Raw genomic sequence first — 19,381 nt, 5'->3', positions numbered from 1 at the left:
ATGGGTGGGAGGGGGCGGGGCATGAGTAATCCAATATATGGACTCAGTGAGCATATTTATGGAGCAAAGAAAAACCTGTTGGAAAAAAGAGAGACATGAATATGAATAGTATCACATTAACTCTGCCATAGACCCTCATGCCCAAACTAAGTTAGTCAGAAGCAACAGTTAGTATAGTGACAATCAAGATTATTCTTTCAGTCTAATCAAAGCAGACACAAAGAAAAGAGACTGATGATGTTAACGCATCAAACAAAGTATCATGAAGTGAATTAGATGTGCTGATTACTCTGACCCCAGCTGTAAGGTGATGGCCGCTGACAACAATATAAAGAGATACAGGGAACACGGTAGAAAAGGTTCTTGCCAATGAAAAATGAAGGCGAATTACATTGGTGTGTAAAATAGGATGCCTTTAGTGCATACGTACAATGTTTTTTGTGGAGAGAAAAGGGTAAGAGTAAGAGAAGCAAGCCACTCTACAGACAACAAGAGAAAGGAAAGGGGCAACACTGCTGAACATTCAGCTCAGTAAAACAAACCCAGGCTAGTGATGGAGAAGTCAGTCAGAGGAGGGCAACATCGTAGCTCATGTAGGACAGGAAGAAGGTCATGCACAAAGAAGGTGATGATGATGTGAGGGCGTAGGTGGGATCGTGGTAAAGGTGGGAAGGAGAGGGAGTTAAACAGCCTGCACAGATGGTAGTCTGGAATTAGATGTCAGTGGTCAACTAAACCCATTGAAAGGCCACTACTGAAATAGCAAACCCACCTTAAAAACCCACCTGAGACCATGTTCACAGCATTTGCCTGAACATGTCTGCTAATCTGTTAACCAGTTTAACAGACTAATGTTGATGTTTTTAGGATTTATGGCATTCAAATACATCTCAATTTCACAAATTATGAAGATACAGTGAAACGCCTTGACCCTCTGGTAAATGATTAGTATTTCGTTATTAAATAAGATTATTAAATTCTTGGATAAAACACCACAACACTACATACCAATGACTCAGTCTGTATAAATAAATGAACAGAAGAATGAACCCAGTGTGGTCATATACAATAGATATTTCTAGACCTCCAGACCCATAGAGAAAATTAGGATGTGGGGGTTCTGTTCAGTCAAAGCTCAGCCACTTTAAATCCCGCATTAACAGAATTAACCCAGTCGTCCACAGTAGGAGTGAGTTTCCCCCTGCCCTCCTTATCTCTCACTGTCTTACTGTCAAGACAGACACTCTATTCACCTGCCATTGCCTGCCCACTCAGCACACAGGTAAGATTTCTGTACAGTTTCGACCATCCTGACAGTGTTATTTACTGAGTAGTGCAACTAATCTCAAGTTGTCATGAGCAGATTGTGTCACATTTCTAAATCATATTGCTTTTTTTGCCAGTTGTGAAGAATATATTTTGGACTAAGGAGAGAGTCAGGTGGAACAGGAGAGGAAAGCCTGTGAAGAAAGTGAAAAAGTGGCAAATACTTGCCAGGGAGTTTGACAGAACTGACACATTACTAAGACACTGTGAGCAACTACCATGGGAAATACTACCAGTAGCGCAATATCAAAAGAGATCCTGGAGGACCTCAAGCTCAGCACCAAATTCACTGAAAATGAGATCTGCCAGTGGTACGAAAACTTTCAGAAGCAGTGCCCGACGGGACGCATTACTCCAGAGGAGTTTGAGGAGATCTACACCCGCTTCTTCCCTGAGAGCGACGCCAAGAGTTACGCACGGCATGTGTTTCGCTCCTTTGACACCAACGACGACGGCACTTTGGACTTCAAGGAGTACATCATTGCTCTGCACATGACCTCCACCGGCAAGACGACCCGGAAACTGGAGTGGGCCTTCTCGCTGTTTGATGTAGACAAGAACGGATACATCAACAAGACAGAGGTGACAGAGATCTGCCAGGTGAGAGTGCTGCACGAGGGGGTGTTTGAGGCATGAGTGATGATCAGTGGCTGAGTGACTCAGATCAGATGGTTCTAGTGTAACAAGCAGCAGTTCTGACAGATCAATTTCTAAACATGTATCTCATTTTGAATTTTTAATATTCTCCCAAAAGCTATCTGAGATAGTTGTGGACTGACTTGAGAGTGCTTGATACAGAACATTTATTTTGTTTCACCATAACAATTATCTATGCGAGTGGATAATATCAGAAGTCCAAGCCATTCTCTTGCTCTTGCTCCTCAGGAAAGGGTTTTATTCTAAATTGTGGAGGGAAAATATTACAGGAAAAAATGCAATCTAACATAAAACTCTATGTTTTAAAGATTACAAGGTTCAATTTTCCTGAATGTTCTATGTCAGTGAAGTGTTGGTTTAATTCTGTGGCATTAACATTGAGGTTGGTAGCTGTGTTATTATTGGACTGCAGTGCATTGCCAGGTTTTGCTCCATCCAAGATGTGTTGCTGTTTGCTGGAAAGTGGCCATGTAGGTCCCCGTCCTAATTGCCAGCCCAATTAGCCATCTTATTTGAGCCTCAAACTCCTGATAATCTCTGTGATAACAGGTTTAACTCTCAGACAATATAGGCAGTCCTACTCTTAAGCAAGGCTACTCTAGAACTGCACCGCCAGCAGAAAGTCTCACCATCCCTGAGTCTAATCCAAACTGCTTTTATTCACAAGGCTGTCACTTTTGATTGTATGCCATAATATAGAATGATTGTAATTTATTGTTTTCAAATAATCAAAACTGAGTGTGATGGAGGATGTGAAGTTTTTTATCTTCTGTTTTCAAGACAAATGATATAGAATTGTAAGAGGTTTAGACAGATCAGCCAAGAATCCAGCTGGCATTGTAATGGGATTTAATTCCTGGCCAACTGGCCCGAGTCCATATGCATCATGTTTACAACCACTGAGCAAAATGGCTGCATTTTAAAGCCCTGCTAGAAGTTTAAAAACCGACAACAAAATTAGATTGTTCCTAATCTGCAAAACACCCTAGAGGTAGTTAAAGACAGATCAGCTGCAGTGGGGTCCAAAAGTCTGAGATCACTTTCCCGTCAGTGACTAGCTGAATCCCCCCTGTATATGCACAGTAACAATTACACTGCAGAACAATCATGAAAGATCTGGTCTGTTCTAGATGCAGGAAATTAGAGGCTAAATGAGTTCAGTATAGTATACTACACAGGCTGGCCAGACAACGGTGTAGATAGGGTCAAGTTTACTTCATTAGAGAGTAAGCAGCTATTTCACGCTGCTTGGTTTTATTTTCATAACAAACTACAACCTCACAACCTGGTTATCGACAAGCTCACAGTTTGTTTCTGTACAGACCACAAGATCTGAGGGGCAAGATGGACGGAGAGTCCAGAGAGAAAAGAGATGACATCTTGGTGTTTGGCCTGTGGCCTGAGTCTTGGCACTAATCCATGTTAATCTAGGTGTCTTAAATGTGGGAGATGAGTTCTTCCTCTCTAAGTGGGACACACACTTAAAGTCCTGAACCTAAAGTGCACAGTCATTTAGTCATTTAACAATCTGCTGGATTCTAAGTGGCCCATTGCAGATTAAGTATCTCTGAATAATGACACACAGGCCTGAATGTTTCTGCCGTGGGCTGATTGCATTGACATAACTAGTGGTCTGAATTGTAGGCACCTTGATTTGGTTGTGTTCAGCCAAATTGCAAAGAGTTCACAGTGAGTAACAACAGAAACATAAGGAGAAAATACAGGCTTGTAGCCATTCTGTAAATATCAAGTTGTTTTACATCAGAGGCTTGATAAAAACTCATATGTCCACATGTTTCTTGGCTTCCACACATTGTATTTTTTGTGCTGTGTTGATGTTCCGTACATATTTGTGTGAGAGAAAAGATGCAGCATTATCATGATACCCATTTTATACCCAACCCCCTCTCAGGCCATATTTAAGCTGATCCCCAAGGAGGAGCAGAGCAAGCTACCAGAGGATGAGAACACACCCGAGAAGAGAGCCAACAAGCTGTGGGCTTACTTTGAAAAGAAAGACAACGGTGAGGGAAATACCACACATGCAACACGTGTACGGTGCATGATAGGCCTTTGTGTCCTCACCGCTACGTACTTATAATAAAGAGATAAAATCAGTGTAAGCTCTTACTACCTTTCCTTCTGCAGCTGTTCCCACATCCTGTGGCGAAGATTACATTTTACAATCAGCTGTTTGGCTTAACAATAACACAAGCAATAAATCCACCTGGGGGCACACCCCCAGTTACAGCATCACTTGTGTAATGCAAGCTTTATTATGTATGTACCAGCCATGTACCATTCCAGCGCATTGCATGTTACTGTCACACACCCACACAGAGATAAGACCAGATTTCTAGACTGAGATACAGAGTCATTACGGAGCCTCATGTTTACCCCACATTCCTCGCTGTATGCCTGGTTTGTTTCCTACTATAACCTCTAATTTTTCTCTCCTTTCTCCTAATAGAGCGACTGGCTGAGGGAGAGTTCATCAAAGGAGTGATTGAAAATGAGAATGCAATGCGTCTTATCCACTATGAACCGATCAAACAGTAAAGTCAGTCCCACTTATCCCCTCTTCTTCTTTCTTTAATTAGGCTCTTTCCATACTTTCAAAACTTTTGTTTTCCTTCTTCCCTTAAAAGCCTCGTACTTTTTCTCCTCCCTCTGCTTTAATCCACCCAACTCCTTTGTGTAAATACTCTTTTCTGCAGTGTCTTGGTTGCAACTAACTTTTTAGTCACTCTCCATTATGTGACATTGATTTACTTCTGTTTTTGTCCATGAATTTATATCAAATAGAGAATAGTAGAGGCAAAATAGTGTTTCAAAATGTGTACAGACAAAAAGATACATTTATGTTGACCATATTGAGCCGACCATATTGAACCTCGCATTGAGCCGAGGTTAACAATATCATATTGTTAACCTCTAAATGCTTTAAGTGACATTTTGGCTCTGGAGAAACTGATTGTTAATGACAAGTATCATACCAGATATTAGCTTGTTAGCTTTTTTACAGACTTTGAGATGTCTTAATATACAGTTGTAGTTCACAAGTGTTGTACTCTATTCACTGTACAATAAATTAAAGGTTTTCTCATACATCTGTGCTTTGAAAATCAATTTATTTATCTTCCCCAGAAAACAATAAATTCCTCTTTGACCTAGAAACATACTGTGTAATATAACGCTGGTGGTTGACAAAAATGGAGCTTTAGGTTTTAAGTTTCAGTTTTTTTATTTATTTATCCCAGACACTAAATCCAAGATTATCCCAAATGTATAACCTATTGACATTTGAGGTAAATTTAGGTCCATTTATTTAACCTTAGAAATAATTTCCTGTATAAATTGAAGAGTAACACATTAAGTAAAATCCATTTGTAAACCATTATTTCCCTGAAAGTGTGATGTTCTCATGATGCGTGGTGCGTGTGTGTGTGTGTGTGTGTGTGTGTGTTTGCAGTTCGTGCGTGAGCCTGCATTTCTTTCCAACTTCATTTCTGACCCCCCACAACCTGCCCCTCCCCTGCCCCTCCACCCCCCGCCTCCCTCTCCATCTCCATCCTTTCACATGCCTCCCATCTCTTCACTCTGTTCCTCCTTCTTTCCATCCAACTCGGGATTACTGGTTTACACATAATCTTCTGTTCAACATCAGAGAGCAGACTTTTTAAAATCTCTGTAATCTTTCTATCTCTATGTGTCTGTCTTATGGGTTTGTCTGTGTGTCTGTGGAGAGACTGCGTTTGTTGTGGCCTCTGGTATTTTACACATTGCATCGAAATTTTGCAACCGTCAAAAGTTTGTCACAGAGGGAGAAGACTTTGAAAAAGGAAACATGTTGAGTGTCCCGCTCAGATTAATGAGAATATATTGTATATTTAGTCTTAAAGGACAGGCTGTTCTGTTGGGTATCACCGGGAAAAGAAACATCCATCCTGTTTATACAATGAAATGATCATTGGGATGACTGTCATCCTGATATATTGCAAGTTAATATATAAACATTAAAATAATATAAACATTTATATACATTTACATATGGAGACAAATTTACTTTCCTACCATGAGGCACTGAGAAATACCCAGAAAACATGTACTCTTGCATGTTAGTGTGGCCTATACATACAATGTAGTCTTTATATTTTGATATGTGTTGATTTCAGCCTGGTTGGTTCGTCCCCAAGTTCACTGAAAGTCAAAGCGGAAGAAAAGACATCTGTTTGCTCACACTGATCCGTCTCCAGCATGGTGACAGTTCTTTTCCTCTTTTAAAGTTTTTCAACCCTTTTAGTTGATGGATATAAGTGACTCCCTAACAAGGTGAATCAACTCGGTCCATGGCCTCCTCCATCTCATCCATCTCTCTCTCACAGTCTTCACATCCCTCTGGCCCACAGCCTCCTACCAAAACCAGCGTTGGTACATCCCCATTCCCCATTCCAACCATGCTGCCGTTCGGGGCCCACGACACATCAATCATACCGTCTGGACACTGCAGTAGGCCGCTGACAGAGTAGAGCCCGCCCCCTGGAACGACCTCATCATAGGCTGGGGCGTGACTGGCAGCTCTCGCTTCCTCCAATCGTAGCCTCTGTCTGCGACGAAGCTCGATGATGGTCTTTGTGTAGGAGTTGAGCGTGACCACGGCTGCCCCCATGCAGCAACTGAAGGACACCCACGCAAGACTAGGAACAGAGAATATGTAGAATAGTTAGGAGAGAAGAGAAACTGCAATCATGAAAATAACATTTTATACACACGTTTGAATAATACAGGCTGTCAAGCTGTCACTAATGGGCAGACACCTACGCAAATGACCAGCCGTAGTCCCAGGACTGAGGCCTCCAGTCTTTGGGGCCCACAATGACTGTCATCTGAAATACTGTGGTGTACATCATATGGGCTACCATCCCGAGAAGACCTGCATGGGAGGTGAAAGCAACAATAAAACAGACAGAGAAAAACTGTTAGCCATGCCCAGGAACACTGCGGATGAGGGGAGAGATCTAGGATTACTGTGCATATACGGAGGAGGAGGTGATTGTGAAAGAATAAAATGATGACAAATTGAGAGATACACTACGTCTCACCTGATAACACGGTACAGATAGCTGCGTAGGCATTGATTTTCAGAGAGTGCATCTCTTTATGAGAGCACAAAACTTCCAGCCACATCAGTAAGAAGCCCATCCCCAGCAGGCCGATGTACGTGAACTCTGAAATCACTGACAGCCAGAGCACACCTGCGACATGTGCAAACACATACACACACATACAACGGACACACGCATCCATTCAGAAAACTCAATTAATACTGTAACAAAAATAATTAATTTAATCACAGTATTTACAGGGTTACAGAGAAATGTACATATTACGGTACGATTCACAACTTACCTTGTGTTTCCCCTGGAGTTAACTCTATAAAGCTGCGACATTTCTCCCCTGAAGACAAAGGTTTGAAGAGGACGATGGAAAGCATTTTATCACTCTGAATAAATGGTATTTATTTGTGTGTGAGGCTAAAACCTAAAATAACATCCCTGAAAGATTAATCAATATTCTGACCAGGTTCAAGTAAGCGAGGTTATGTATGACTGGACATGTGCTTTGCGGTCTCACCATCGCTGTGTTTCTCACAGCTTTCCCAGAAGCCGGTGTGAAAGTATCTGAAAGCAAACTTGTCTTCCCCCGTCTCCCAGATGTAGTGCACAGCGTTGGCCAGCTGCCTCTGTCTGATTCTGGCCAGCTCCTCCCTTCTGGCTGGAGACAGTGTGCGGTTGAAGGGGTTCTGAGTGGGACTCTCTGTGTGACAACACAAGAAGGCAACGCCGAGCAGAACACTTGCTTATATCTGTTATGGATAGTTAAGTTAGTGGCTCTTCAAAGCTCTTTGGAACTATAAAGACAAAGACAGTCATACTCACACTCACACATGGGAAATCTATATTCTCCAAACCTATCCAGACTTGCGTTTTCCTTAGAACCCACATGCACAGGTGCACAACCATGCAAACATCAAACGAACATCAAACAAACACAGGTCCCTCTTCCTCTGAGATATGAGCTCTAACAACTGATCCATTATGAGAAAAAAATCTAAAACACAGGCATGTGTAGGCAAGCAGATACACAAACACACACACAGGTGCATACTGCAAATGCACTCCTACTTCACAATTATCCTAATAGGTTTGCTGACTCTGTGTTTTCCTTTGCCAAAAACTTAATGCACTAAAAGTCAGGGAGACAATTAAATGTCAAACACACACTTCGCATGCAGGTGTGTGTTGCTGGGGATATTCTGGAGGTCCGTTTGAAAATGAAAAAGAGTATGTACTTCATAGTGAGAGAGGGAAGCAAAACTGGTGAACACAAAACATCTGCAAGTCTGTTAATCACACCCTGGCCCTAAAAAAAATAACATGCCTCTGTGTAATCATATGCAGCTTTGTCAACCAGCAGCCAGTGTGTATTTGTAAACCAGACTTAGAAGCACTGATGCATTGGTGAAGGTAGATCTTCTTTTTGTGCAAATACACAAAGTACGTGTAGTGATAAAAGTTGATTCCTTTATGCAGTAAGAGCTGTTAATCTCAGAGTGGATTAAGCATATCTACTGAGAAAATAAAGACCAGGGAGCACACAGCGTAAACCTCTGCTCCATGGGCGAATGAACCTTTGGGAGACACCCTGACACCCCACAGATTAATACTAAGCCATAATTAAATTCTCTCTCAAACTACAGTATGGGAAAAAAGAGATTAAAATACATCAAAACCGAGGACAATCACTTTCAGGGAGGGAAGCCTGTCAGTTCATCCAGCCGGATTAGTCCCAGGTACTGGTTGTTATGCAGAGTGCAAAGATCAAGTTCCATACTTGTAATCAGGTTCAAAAGTCAAGGCCAAAATTTTGGTAGAGTCAACATCAGAAAGCTGCATTTTGCAAGACTTGTGCAATAATAAACAATAACAAACACATACATGTGACATAATACACACTGTGTATACACAGTTTGTAGGTGCGTATCCACTATATCTGGTACTCCAGTATCAAGTACTGCAAGCGACCTCAGTTTGCCTAAAGGACGGTTTGAATTCTCAGTAATTTAACACTGGATAGAAATGTTTAAGTCCACGATGCCTCAACAAGCATTGTGATTATTGTTATTGTTATTATTCTTAAACTAGGAAAAAGTCACACTTGTTAGCTTCTTCCAGAGCTTTTTCATGGGCTTCATCAGCAGATTAAGTTTGGACTGTGAGGAAACTCCATCTGTTTTTCATGAAAAAGTCCATGATGAACACCAAAAATCAGATGACAACCTGCTAAAACAATGATCCTGCTCAGAGTATCTGTCTGAAAACCTGTGGCTGACTGTTACAAAAGCCGAATGCCGAGAAAACGTCACATGACGCAAGGTAGGATGAATCCGTGAACTCATGCTGCCGATAACAAACTGTTACATGCCCGTGAACGTGTTGCAGCAGAATTTGGGATTAGTCGCCAGGAAACTCGTCACAGATCTAGTTCGACTGTAGTCAGGTCCTGTATGTTGTAGCTGTATCCACTTGTTCCTGCCTGACAGGAGCTGAAAGCTTAACACTCTGACTGTTCCTGTTCACCACACTAAGTACATTTACTCAAGTACTTAAGAACAGTTTGAGGTTGTGTCTGCATTATGACTTGGTATTGCTGCTTTTACTAAAACAAAGGATGCAAATACTTCTTGCGATGCTGTCATTAACATATTTGTTGTTATTTGAATACTTGTTAGTTAGTCTTAAGTAGAACAATCCTTGCAGCATGGCTATGCATTACGTGCTAAAAATAGTTAAATAAATTGATAAATAATTGCACCTGTGCACCCTGCCTGCATACGTGAATACTATGTTGAGACACAAATAATTCAAAATCAGAGGGGAGCTGCTTGCATAAATAGATGTATGTGTACAGATTTGTGTCCAAGGCCCAATAACAATAGTATAAGAGCAATCTAAGTTACAGTATACTTAACAGAATAAAGAGAAACAGTAAAGCATTGGAATCAAATCTGCAGAAAACACTTGTTGATGTGTAGAGGGGACAGTGTGACATCTCAGTACCTGTGGTGTAAGGCTCGCTGTTGTTCTGACCGCAGTTCTTCATTTTGACGGGCGACAGGCAGAGGGGCTTCACCACCTTGTGAGTGCCCTCACACCAGTAGGAGGTGCAGAGAGCCAGGATGGAGAGGGCCAGAGCCAGAGTGGTCAAGGTCAGGGAGAGCAGGGAGCGAGAGCGACGGGACATACGCTCCAGCATGGCCACACAGGAGAAGGGGGAAGCAAGGGGGATGGTTAGAGAGAGGGAGTGGGGGGAGAAAGTGATGTAAAGAGGAAGCAGAAGGGGGAGACGGGATGCGGAAATAAGACAAACCGGACAGAGGGTATGAATACAGTCACAGATGGAGCCGAGAGGGAGGGACAGATGCTTTGGGGTGGTTTTAAGATGTGATGAGCTGCCAGGTTTAAATGGAAAGCAAAGATAAATGTGACGTAACAGTACTGACAGAAGATAACAAAACAAAGCTGACAAAGAGATACTGTACAGCCTGAGTGATTAAAAGAGAGGACGGTAAACAGAGTGGGAGCAGGATAAGATGCTCTGAAGTTGATACACGTGGGAAAGGACAGATGGAAGAAAAAAGTGAACAAGAGAGGATTTAGGTAGATGATGGTTCACGTTAGGAGAAGAGTGGGATGCAAGGACATGACAGCATGCTGCGAAGACAGCTTTAACGTGATATCCTGCTGGGGTGAATGGTGTGGCCGTACGTACATCCCCTGACCTCAACACTTGCAGACCCTTTGTGTGCATGTATTACATCAGTGGGACTATACCATCATTTAAAAATATTACAGATTATCATTAAAAGTTGGGAAACTAAAGAGGAGATTGAGGACATCCTTAAACGTAATTCATCACCTGGGGACAAAGTAAACGGTTCAGCGGAGCACACAAAGTCTAAAACCAAGGTGTCCATATAGTGACATTCAATTTTGTTGAATGTTCCTTGAGTCCATACGAGTCATTAGACTGACTGAGGTCACATTAGTCCCCCAGCTGTTTATATGGAGGGGTTATGGAAGAATAAGTAATGTCCTGTGCCCGAAACTAAAGTCTTCCTGCCTCCTGATTAACACACTCAGGCCTGACCCTGCCACTCATGATCAACTCCGCTGCTGGACCCTAAGAAGACAAGACAAAGGGGAGGAAAAACAAGAGATTACTTTTTTTGATGAAATTATGGATAAGCCACAGATCTAAATGAAAATTTTGCAAGTAATCCCTGATAATCTGCTTTAATCTGTTTGTGTTAGGTGCATTTTAGTGTGAAGTGCACTCTGACCATGTCTGCTGTCTTCCTCTCTCTCTCATGCAGTGTCTCCCTGTCAGCCCACAGCACCTGAAATACAACAGAACACCGGTTAAACCAGTTGAATGGGGCCCGATCACTGGTCTACACAAGAACAGAATCACAGTGGTTACTGATATCTGAATATTGGTGACAATGAAAAATACACACATTAGTTAAAAGTCAGACATTTTCAATGTATAAATCTGCACTTAATTTTTCCTGTATTAGTAAAGAGATCTGGACAATCTGTCGAATGTTCAGATGCTAAGGCCTTCTTAAATGTCTGCAATATGTGCTTTCTGACATGTACAGTATGTACTCTAATTAACATATATATATATATGGGCTATATATAATAATGATACTATTGACAATGATTGTATTAACTATAAACTTGATAAATACTGAATTGCTTCTTCTTCTTTCTGGTTGTGGACAAAATAAAAACTCAGGGACAGTATCAGAACATCCTCACCAGCATTTTCTCTCATGTTAAAAAGTGGTCAAGATATTACTCTTTAGTCTTGGTTTCGCTATCAGATTGGTAACATATTGAACAAAAAGTGTAAAAGTTGAGGACAGCATCAGCAAGTTGGAACTAAGCCACTCAAGATTTTGCTAGAATGACCAACATCAAGCATGAAGACCTTAAGACCAGTATTAGTTATTTTAATCTTACTAAATCTTGGAAATTCATTCTTCAACATAGACTTAATTCTGTCATAAACACAAGTTTTTTGCTTTTTGTTTGCATTGACAGGTTTGTCAGATAGATAATTGGACACACACCACTTGCCTCATTTAACCTGCATCTCAACTATCATTTAATCCAAAAACTCAGTCTAAAAAAGCAACATATAGTTCAGTTATTTTCAGGGCTGTAACTAGCAATTATTTTTTTCAGCCTATTTATGTCAGAAAACATAGAAGATTTTCCTTTATTCCAGAGCCTGAAGTGAAATCTTACTTGTTTAATCTTTACATCACTCCAAAACCTGAAGCTATTCAGTTAATCAGAAATGGCAAAGAAAAAAACATCAAACCCTCATATTTGAGAAGCTGAAAAAAACAACTAGTATTTTTCCTTGTTGTAGAATGAATTGATTATTAAAACAGTTCTTGATTTTCTGTTAATTGACTATCAATTTCAGCTCTAATTATATTAAAATAATCAGTGACAAGTACCTACCAAAGTGTTGCAGTTCAGGTCAAACATGAAGCAACTACCACAGTAAAACAACAGTCAGTTCTCGCAGTCCTCTGAACCTACAATCCTCGGTTATCTCCGCCTCGTTCAAGAGCCCTTAAATCAAAAAGCTCCTTAAGAACTTGCTTTTAGTTGCTCCATCTTCAATTGATTCTCCATGTCACTGCCCTCTTCGTGTTTTCCCTCTGAATGTGTCACCACTTTTCCTCCTCCAGGATGAGCATCAGTGACCCTTACCTCTCCAGCTGCACTTCCCCCTTTAATCCTCCTGGCCAATAGACGAATGGAGATGCAAGACTGGTGGAGCAACTGTCTGTCTCCACGCCACTCTACTCTCTTTTCTGTCTTTCTTGGGAATTTATGTCACAAACCCATCCTGAATCATGTAATCCCTCTAAGTCCATCTGTTACTGCAGTGCCCCCTCTCATCCTATGTCTGTCCCTGCTCAGAGGTGATTCCATCTCAACCTCCTGAAACCTTTATGACTGGTTCAAGTTCCACTACATTACAACTTTATCTTTATGCTGGTATTTAATTATCACAATAAGAGGGTGGATGAAACTGTGAGCCAACATCCATATGAATGGACTCTCTCTTGTGCTTTTCCTCTAATAATCACCAGCAATGTGCAAAGCCAAATCCTGTGCCCACGAGTTAAGTGTTTATTTTTGGGTGCTAAATATGGCGCCTAAAAAGAAAAGGAGAAAAAAAAACAAAAAAAAAAAAACAGTGGAAAGAGCTTTGCATTGTCACAATAATTTATTTACAGTTTGTATATACATAAAACCTGAAAGAAAACAAATGGAAAAGAAGCAAAGATAATGTTATGTGCATGTTTGGAGGATGAATTAAAAAAAGGAGAGTTCAAAAAAATTCTGTTGTGGAAAAGGAGTTTAACCCCAGGCTTGAGATTTACAGTAATGTAGAACCAGCTTGCCATCGCTACCAAAACACTGAAAGAGAGACAAAGAGAGAGAAGACATAAAGGTAAATACTAAATAAAACAACCCTGAAGTGATTTTTCATTATAGCTCAAAAATTACTTAACTGATAAACACTTTCAGATGTGACTGAACTTGATTTGTCATAAAACACACATTTTATCAGATTTTGAGCTGTCAAGTGGTGAGAGCAGAGGGATGACCAAATGGCCACTGTGAATTCTGGACTTTGAGGTCTTTGCGGTTACTTATGTAGACATTAATCAGTGGCAGAGGATTTTAGTAAGTGTTCCCATGGTGCTTCCAAATTATTGCCCCCTCTGCTGGTCAGTGCACCACATGACCCATTCACCTCTATGGGCTGGACCCAATTCTAATATTTCATCAAAGAGACTATATCAATGGTAAAGACATTTATGCTGTGGTTAAGTATCCAAAATCTTTTCCCAGATGAAGCCTGACAAGACTTACATTTATCGTTAGAACATGTCTGTACTTCATGTCTACTGTAAATTAGATTGTTAAGAAGATTAATATCCTTGAAAATGTCTCATCTGTAATCACTGATAAAGCCCCGTACCTTTGCTTCACTTACAGAATACATCAAACAAACCAAAAAAAGACTTAAATTTACGTTGTTGGCAAATAGTCTAGCGAGCATGAATAAACTCATCTCTTGTGTGTACATGTGCATGTTGCAGTTGTATGTGGAGACATGGTTTACATTTGTTTAACAACTCAAATGTCCAGTTATTAGCTTCTCTAAGCTTTCAACCGCATCTCATGTTCTTCATCAATGAATGGAACTGGAATGGATCTATTTGTCGATTGTGTGGTTAAAAGATGAGAAAAAGCTAATAAGTGGACTTTGGAGTTGAGATTATTTAGTTACACAGTGTTCCCATGGTCAAAAATGAGCATATTTACACACATACACATTGTGACTATTGTTTAGGTTGAGGAAAATAGGTTGTAAATCCATAAAACACTACAATAACAGGGAATTAAAAGTTGTATGCTGCTTGTATGTACTCACATCAAAGAGGACCCCTACTTCTTGATCCGGTGAGGGGGCAAAAGATTGGTTAACATAGATGAACTGAAAGAAAAAAGAGATGACATCATGTGTAAAGACTTGAAAGAGCCGTCCAAGTCATAATTTCGGGGCATGAACAAGTCAGGGAACAAATGTATCTCTTACTAGTTGTTCGTTGGCATCAAGCTTGAGGAAACGAGAGATGAACTGAGCCAGGGACTGTACCGTCCTCCCCCGATCTACTGCCCACTTCTTTGTTTTCATTATAGGAGTGTCTCCAACTGCCTTCAACAACACATCAACTATAAAAATGGAAAAAATAAAAGTGAAAGTGCTGCTGTCACTCAGACAAGTCCAGGCAAATCTAAACTTGAACTGTTAAGGGAGATTTCTCATGAAGTGCTTGTTAAATTCATGGACGTGTTGTCAAAGCCACAGTGAAAACAAGAACTATGACAGCCGTCTTCCTTTAAGGCATATGAGAAATTACAGCAGAATTTCATGCCTCTATAATGGGCAGGTGCATCCCTTGCATATTGAACCATTTCTTATTATAGCCCACAGTTCTTTTTGTGTAATATTTCCTTCTGATATTCATTTAAATTATTTTAATTCCCTCATGGTTTTCTGTATTGATTTATTAAAATGTTTTGTAATGTGTTTGTATCTGTGGAGAATCTTAAATAATTGCATGTGGTGTGTTCAAAATGGCTTATCTTATGCTCCACAGATCTCGTTGTAGCTCAGGTTTCGAACATTGTACACAAACAACATAACTGAGCCCTATTTACAAAATGAATGTACATACAAGCTAGTTGAATCTGCATTTACCTGTATCTGATTCTTATATACTATACATGATCAATGACAGTCAGTTTGCAGGTGTCCTTTATTTACTGGTATTCATTTTTACTTACTGTAATATGATTATTTGTTTTCCAAATCTTAACACCTAGTAATATTAATAGGTCAGAATAAAAATTCTGGTGAGAGAACTGAATGAAGATGAATGAAGATGCTGTCTTGCTGACCCTGATGTGACTCTGAAATGGTTTCATTGAAGGTTGATAATAACATATAAGTTTTTGCATGTATGTATAAAGTAAAGGAAAAGACGCCAATATTGTTTTCTCAAATAACTGAGAGTGAAAGACAACCTTGAATAGAAATGTGATAATTAACTTTAAAACCCTATAGTTAGCATTTATAATTGATATATAAACATTTATTAATTGTTTGCAACACATTACAATGTTTATTAGTGTATCTGACAAATTAGTGACCTGACGATTAGTGGAGCTGCTGCCTAAACAGATAATCAGCATAGTAAAACACAGTTGTAATAATACAAAACATATTTTCATAGGGGAAGTTATAACTGCTGACAAATATTGTTCATTAGTAAACACTTAAAATGTCCTTAATCTTCTTACAACTACATTATAGTGCGTTATAACCTATTTGTTAAATATGTATGTACTGCTTGTAAATGCTACAGACAGGGACTTGCAGTAAAGATGAAAATGTAAAAACAGTTTTTAGCGATTCCTGAATATACTGAAGTTAAAGCCCAAAACGCGAGGCTAGAAATTTTCAGTAAACTAACAGTTTGACAGTTTCAAGCTAACTTAGCCTTATTAACTTATCCTTAGGTACAAGATATGAAGTTGCTATTGGCATAAGCGTAAAAAGATAATTGATAAATTAGGGAACAAACAGTCTCTCTGTAACAATATGTGACCTATCAGAGAAAAAGATGATATATTGCCTTAATAAATATTAGCATTAGCTTTAGCCATGCCCCAAACCGGTAGTACCACATGTTAGAAAGCTTAATGTTTACTGGTTGAGCTGAAACAAACCAGCACCCTATTGGCCAAAATCTCTGTCAATCGTTTGTCACGTCACACGAACTGGTTTGTTTTTTTCAGTATCAGCAACCGTAATAGTAAAGAGATGATTGCTTTTGATATGTAACTCTTTCTTACTTTTTATCTTCTCTTCGTTCGCCTTCGAGTCGTCTGACGGTGGCTGTGACTCCTCTTTTTGCGTTTCTGTTGGGGATTCTGCATTGTCAGACATCTTCAGGGGAGCACTTCTGGTTTGCTTGTGGTTCCTTCCGAGGCGAATGGTGACGTACTCTGGCTGTTATTGGTTCAGAGAAACTTCAATCTCAACAACACGCAATCCTATTGGTCAATACGATTCTGGGAGGACAGTGCTTGAACTTGTTCTTCTTAGCGACATGCTAGGTTAGTTATTATTTTGACTTTGGAATATATTTGTTAATAACGTAGTTGTTTCATGACGAATTCAGTTGCTGTTAGTATATTTGATTAATCTTATGATATGCCGTTTTTGTTTAAAATTTAATTCATTTTTTTTCTTTGTCACTTTCAAGTAAAATTACTACATTTTGTGTTGGTTTCCAATTACACAGGGGGCGTCACATGGGAAATAATACTTTAACCTAACAGTTGAACTTCTGTCGCCTCACATTTGGACCATTCAAGCAACAACAGTAAGTCAACTTTCTCATGTTAAAACTCTTTGAAATTATGTGACATTTTCGCAGCTTTCTCCAGTTCATTTGTGTTTAGCTATGAAACTGTTTGGTTTCATTGTCAAGAGCACAATGCAACACCACGAAGGAAATATTTCTTACAAGGAAGAAACCCCTTTTTCTCCTTAGTTACACACAAAATGCACCACATACGTAGAAGCTCGTTAGTCAAATAATACTTAAATAGAAGAATAAATAGACCCTAACTTGCAAATATGACATTCTAGGCTTATTTCTTCAAGTGTTATTCTTCCCCTCAGTGCCATTATGATGTTTACTGGCCCATCATCCTCAACAAATGATCCTTGTATTTAGCCAGTGATGGTGCGAACAAAACATCTTATATCAATTCATGTAACTTTTGAACTCAATTTGGTATTTTCTGTGACTTTGCTCTTGTTCAGCTATGAATCTGTTTGGTCTCTTTGTGAACAACACAGTGCAACACCATGGAGGAAATATTTCTAACAAGGAAGAAAATCTCCTTCCTCCTTAAGAGTACACAAAATACTTAGAACAAAACATGTTGCGTAAATTCACGTATCTTCCAAACACACTTTCTTCTTTTCTGTGTCCTTGCTCTTTCAGTGGCAAACATTGGCAGGCTCTCCACCAAGGATGCAGTAATCTTCCTGTGTGACATGCAAGAGAAGTTCAGACCCAACATCTTTCAGTTCACCAACATTGTCAGTAATGCAGCCAGATTGCTCCAGGTTGGTTACACTACCTCAGTGTCCTACAGTTGACCCAATTATCAGCCTATAAATATTTATTATTTTAACGGATTGGATTAAATCTGCCTGCTCTCTCCTCTGACTCACAGGCCAGTTGCGTTCTGGGCATCCCCCCCATCTTGACAGAGCAGTACCCTAAAGGTTTGGGTCCCACGGTACCAGAGCTGGGGGCAGCAGACCTGAAAGCTCATGCTAAAACATCATTCACCATGATGATAGAGGAGGTGGAGAAGGAGTTGCAGGCCCTTGGAAACCCCAAACAGGCTATACTGTGTGGAATAGAGGCACACGCATGTATTGCAGTAAGTTTTTTCCCAGAAACCCCTTTTTTTATCCAGTGTCCTTTAAGATATTTAAAGGATTAGTGAAACAACCTCTTAACATTTTAAAGATAATTTTAAAGTGAATCTGAACTCGTGTGTGTATATGTATGCTGCATAAACTATTACCCTTAAAAATGATTTGAGAATGAGGGAGGTGTTGAGGTGAAAGATCAATCATCAAGTAATGTAACTATGCTTTTTTCTGATTATGCTGGTTTTTCTAGGTTAGTGTGCCACAGAGTTTCCACAGTTTTAGTTAATGAATGTCTTTTCCATAGTGCACAACCTTTGACCTGCTTGAAAAGGGAATGGAGGTTCATATTGTGGCTGATGCCGTCTCATCCAGAAGGTATCTGTGCTGTATTGTTATACAACATTGTCATCACCTACATCATATAGTTTTTTGTCCTTTATGTGCGAACAGTAGTTATGTATGTAACTACAGACTTTTGTGTCTCCCTCCACAGCCAGACGGACCGTTTGTTTGCTCTGTCCCGACTGAAGCAGAGCGGAGCTTACCTCACCACCACAGAGGCCGTCCTGCTGCAGCTGGTCCAAGACGCCAAACACCCCAACTTCAAGGAGGTGCTCACTGCAGCTGCTCTGTGCTGCACTCATCAATTATTTTTGTTTGTTTAGATGTGTCATAAAGATATTCTTGACAGTATGTGCCAAAGGAAAACATATTTGGCGTTTCCTCAGACTTCTGTCCCAAACAGTTATGCAAATAAATTTCCAGTCTGCAGCTGCAACTTCAGGGCTGCCAAAAATAAACTGCCTACAACCTTTATCACTGACACTGTTAACCAGTTACAGGTGACTGTATACTAGGGTGCAGTGAGACTCCTCTGCAGTGATCAAACCCAAATGTAGTGCATTTTCGTGGTTGTAAAACCACCATCTTGCCTTTGCAAACATGCCAAAATTGATTTCATTCTGAGCATACTGACAGTCTAAGTAATGAAAGCGACTAATACATATATTTTTATCAACTTTATTGGCAGATCCAGAAGCTCTTGGCTCACCCGTCTCCTGACACCGGCCTCCTTGCCTTCTTCAGTGCTCTGTAGCGACATCATCACCTGTCATTCTGTTTCATAAACACTGTTTCACTGCTTCCAACATACTGATGAATTACTTCAATAAAGTGATGCTGCTACTGTGAATTAGTGCTGCTGCTG

At 40.1% G+C, this 19,381-nt stretch overlaps 4 protein-coding genes across 5 annotated transcripts; 2 read left to right on the top strand and 2 right to left on the bottom strand.

Moving 5' to 3' along the window:
- The first annotated feature begins 1,422 nt into the window (after window positions 1–1,422).
- Window positions 1,423–5,104, top strand: rcvrn2 (recoverin 2). The gene is made up of 3 exons (XM_056380359.1): window positions 1,423–1,926; window positions 3,896–4,007; window positions 4,454–5,104. Exons 1-3 carry the CDS (start codon window positions 1,546–1,548, stop codon window positions 4,540–4,542), a joined length of 582 nt encoding a protein of 193 aa, XP_056236334.1. The 5' UTR covers window positions 1,423–1,545; the 3' UTR covers window positions 4,543–5,104.
- Window positions 5,105–5,558: 454 nt separating this feature from the next.
- On the bottom strand, window positions 5,559–11,444 carry si:ch211-149k23.9 (germ cell-specific gene 1-like protein). Its single transcript, XM_056380315.1, has 7 exons — window positions 11,387–11,444; window positions 10,104–11,226; window positions 7,618–7,800; window positions 7,393–7,440; window positions 7,086–7,238; window positions 6,805–6,916; window positions 5,559–6,680 (listed from the first exon to the last, which is right to left on the bottom strand). Exons 2-7 carry the CDS (start codon window positions 10,297–10,299, stop codon window positions 6,308–6,310), a joined length of 1,065 nt encoding a protein of 354 aa, XP_056236290.1. The 5' UTR covers window positions 10,300–11,226; window positions 11,387–11,444; the 3' UTR covers window positions 5,559–6,307.
- A 1,899-nt stretch (window positions 11,445–13,343) lies between these two features.
- atg12 (ATG12 autophagy related 12 homolog (S. cerevisiae)) lies at window positions 13,344–16,781 on the bottom strand. Its single transcript, XM_056380370.1, has 4 exons — window positions 16,569–16,781; window positions 14,746–14,882; window positions 14,581–14,643; window positions 13,344–13,556 (listed from the first exon to the last, which is right to left on the bottom strand). The coding sequence occupies exons 1-4, from the start codon at window positions 16,660–16,662 to the stop codon at window positions 13,497–13,499; spliced, it is 354 nt and encodes a 117-aa protein (XP_056236345.1). The 5' UTR covers window positions 16,663–16,781; the 3' UTR covers window positions 13,344–13,496.
- isoc2 (isochorismatase domain containing 2) lies at window positions 16,693–19,366 on the top strand. Of its 2 annotated transcripts, XM_056380358.1 has the most exons (7): window positions 16,693–16,832; window positions 17,021–17,101; window positions 17,732–17,856; window positions 17,967–18,179; window positions 18,479–18,549; window positions 18,668–18,785; window positions 19,205–19,366. In XM_056380358.1, coding segments are annotated over exons 2-7 (594 nt in total). In that variant the 5' UTR covers window positions 16,693–16,832; window positions 17,021–17,100; the 3' UTR covers window positions 19,271–19,366. The 2 variants fall into 2 exon arrangements, with proteins under 2 accessions (XP_056236333.1, XP_056236332.1); XM_056380357.1 differs by lacking the exon at window positions 16,693–16,832 and having other exon boundaries at window positions 16,845–17,101.
- The last annotated feature ends 15 nt before the right edge of the window (window positions 19,367–19,381 follow it).

This window comes from Seriola aureovittata, chromosome 7, assembly GCF_021018895.1.
Source record: "Seriola aureovittata isolate HTS-2021-v1 ecotype China chromosome 7, ASM2101889v1, whole genome shotgun sequence".
NCBI classification, from domain to species: domain Eukaryota; kingdom Metazoa; phylum Chordata; class Actinopteri; order Carangiformes; family Carangidae; genus Seriola; species Seriola aureovittata.
This window is presented reverse-complemented; position numbering and strand designations above follow the sequence as displayed.

Excerpts from the sequence above, each read along its gene's own strand:
- rcvrn2 (XM_056380359.1), top strand. The coding sequence starts at position 1,546 with ATGGGAAATACTACCAGTAGCGCAATATCAAAAGAGATCCTGGAGGAC. Across the intron at positions 1,927-3,895 it reads AGGTGACAGAGATCTGCCAG|GCCATATTTAAGCTGATCCC; the intron begins GTGAGAGTGCTG and ends ACCCCCTCTCAG. Across the intron at positions 4,008-4,453 it reads CTTTGAAAAGAAAGACAACG|AGCGACTGGCTGAGGGAGAG; the intron begins GTGAGGGAAATA and ends TTCTCCTAATAG.
- si:ch211-149k23.9 (XM_056380315.1), bottom strand. The coding sequence starts at position 10,299 with ATGCTGGAGCGTATGTCCCGTCGCTCTCGCTCCCTGCTCTCCCTGACC. Across the intron at positions 7,801-10,103 it reads CAGCGAGCCTTACACCACAG|AGAGTCCCACTCAGAACCCC; the intron begins GTACTGAGATGT and ends GTTGTCACACAG. Across the intron at positions 7,239-7,392 it reads AACTCCAGGGGAAACACAAG|GTGTGCTCTGGCTGTCAGTG; the intron begins GTAAGTTGTGAA and ends CACATGTCGCAG.
- atg12 (XM_056380370.1), bottom strand. The coding sequence starts at position 16,662 with ATGTCTGACAATGCAGAATCCCCAACAGAAACGCAAAAAGAGGAGTCA. Across the intron at positions 14,883-16,568 it reads GAACGAAGAGAAGATAAAAA|TTGATGTGTTGTTGAAGGCA; the intron begins GTAAGAAAGAGT and ends CCATTTTTATAG. Across the intron at positions 14,644-14,745 it reads TTGATGCCAACGAACAACTA|TTCATCTATGTTAACCAATC; the intron begins GTAAGAGATACA and ends TTTTTCTTTCAG.
- isoc2 (XM_056380358.1), top strand. Across the intron at positions 18,180-18,478 it reads AGGCACACGCATGTATTGCA|TGCACAACCTTTGACCTGCT; the intron begins GTAAGTTTTTTC and ends TCTTTTCCATAG. Across the intron at positions 18,550-18,667 it reads GATGCCGTCTCATCCAGAAG|CCAGACGGACCGTTTGTTTG; the intron begins GTATCTGTGCTG and ends CTCCCTCCACAG.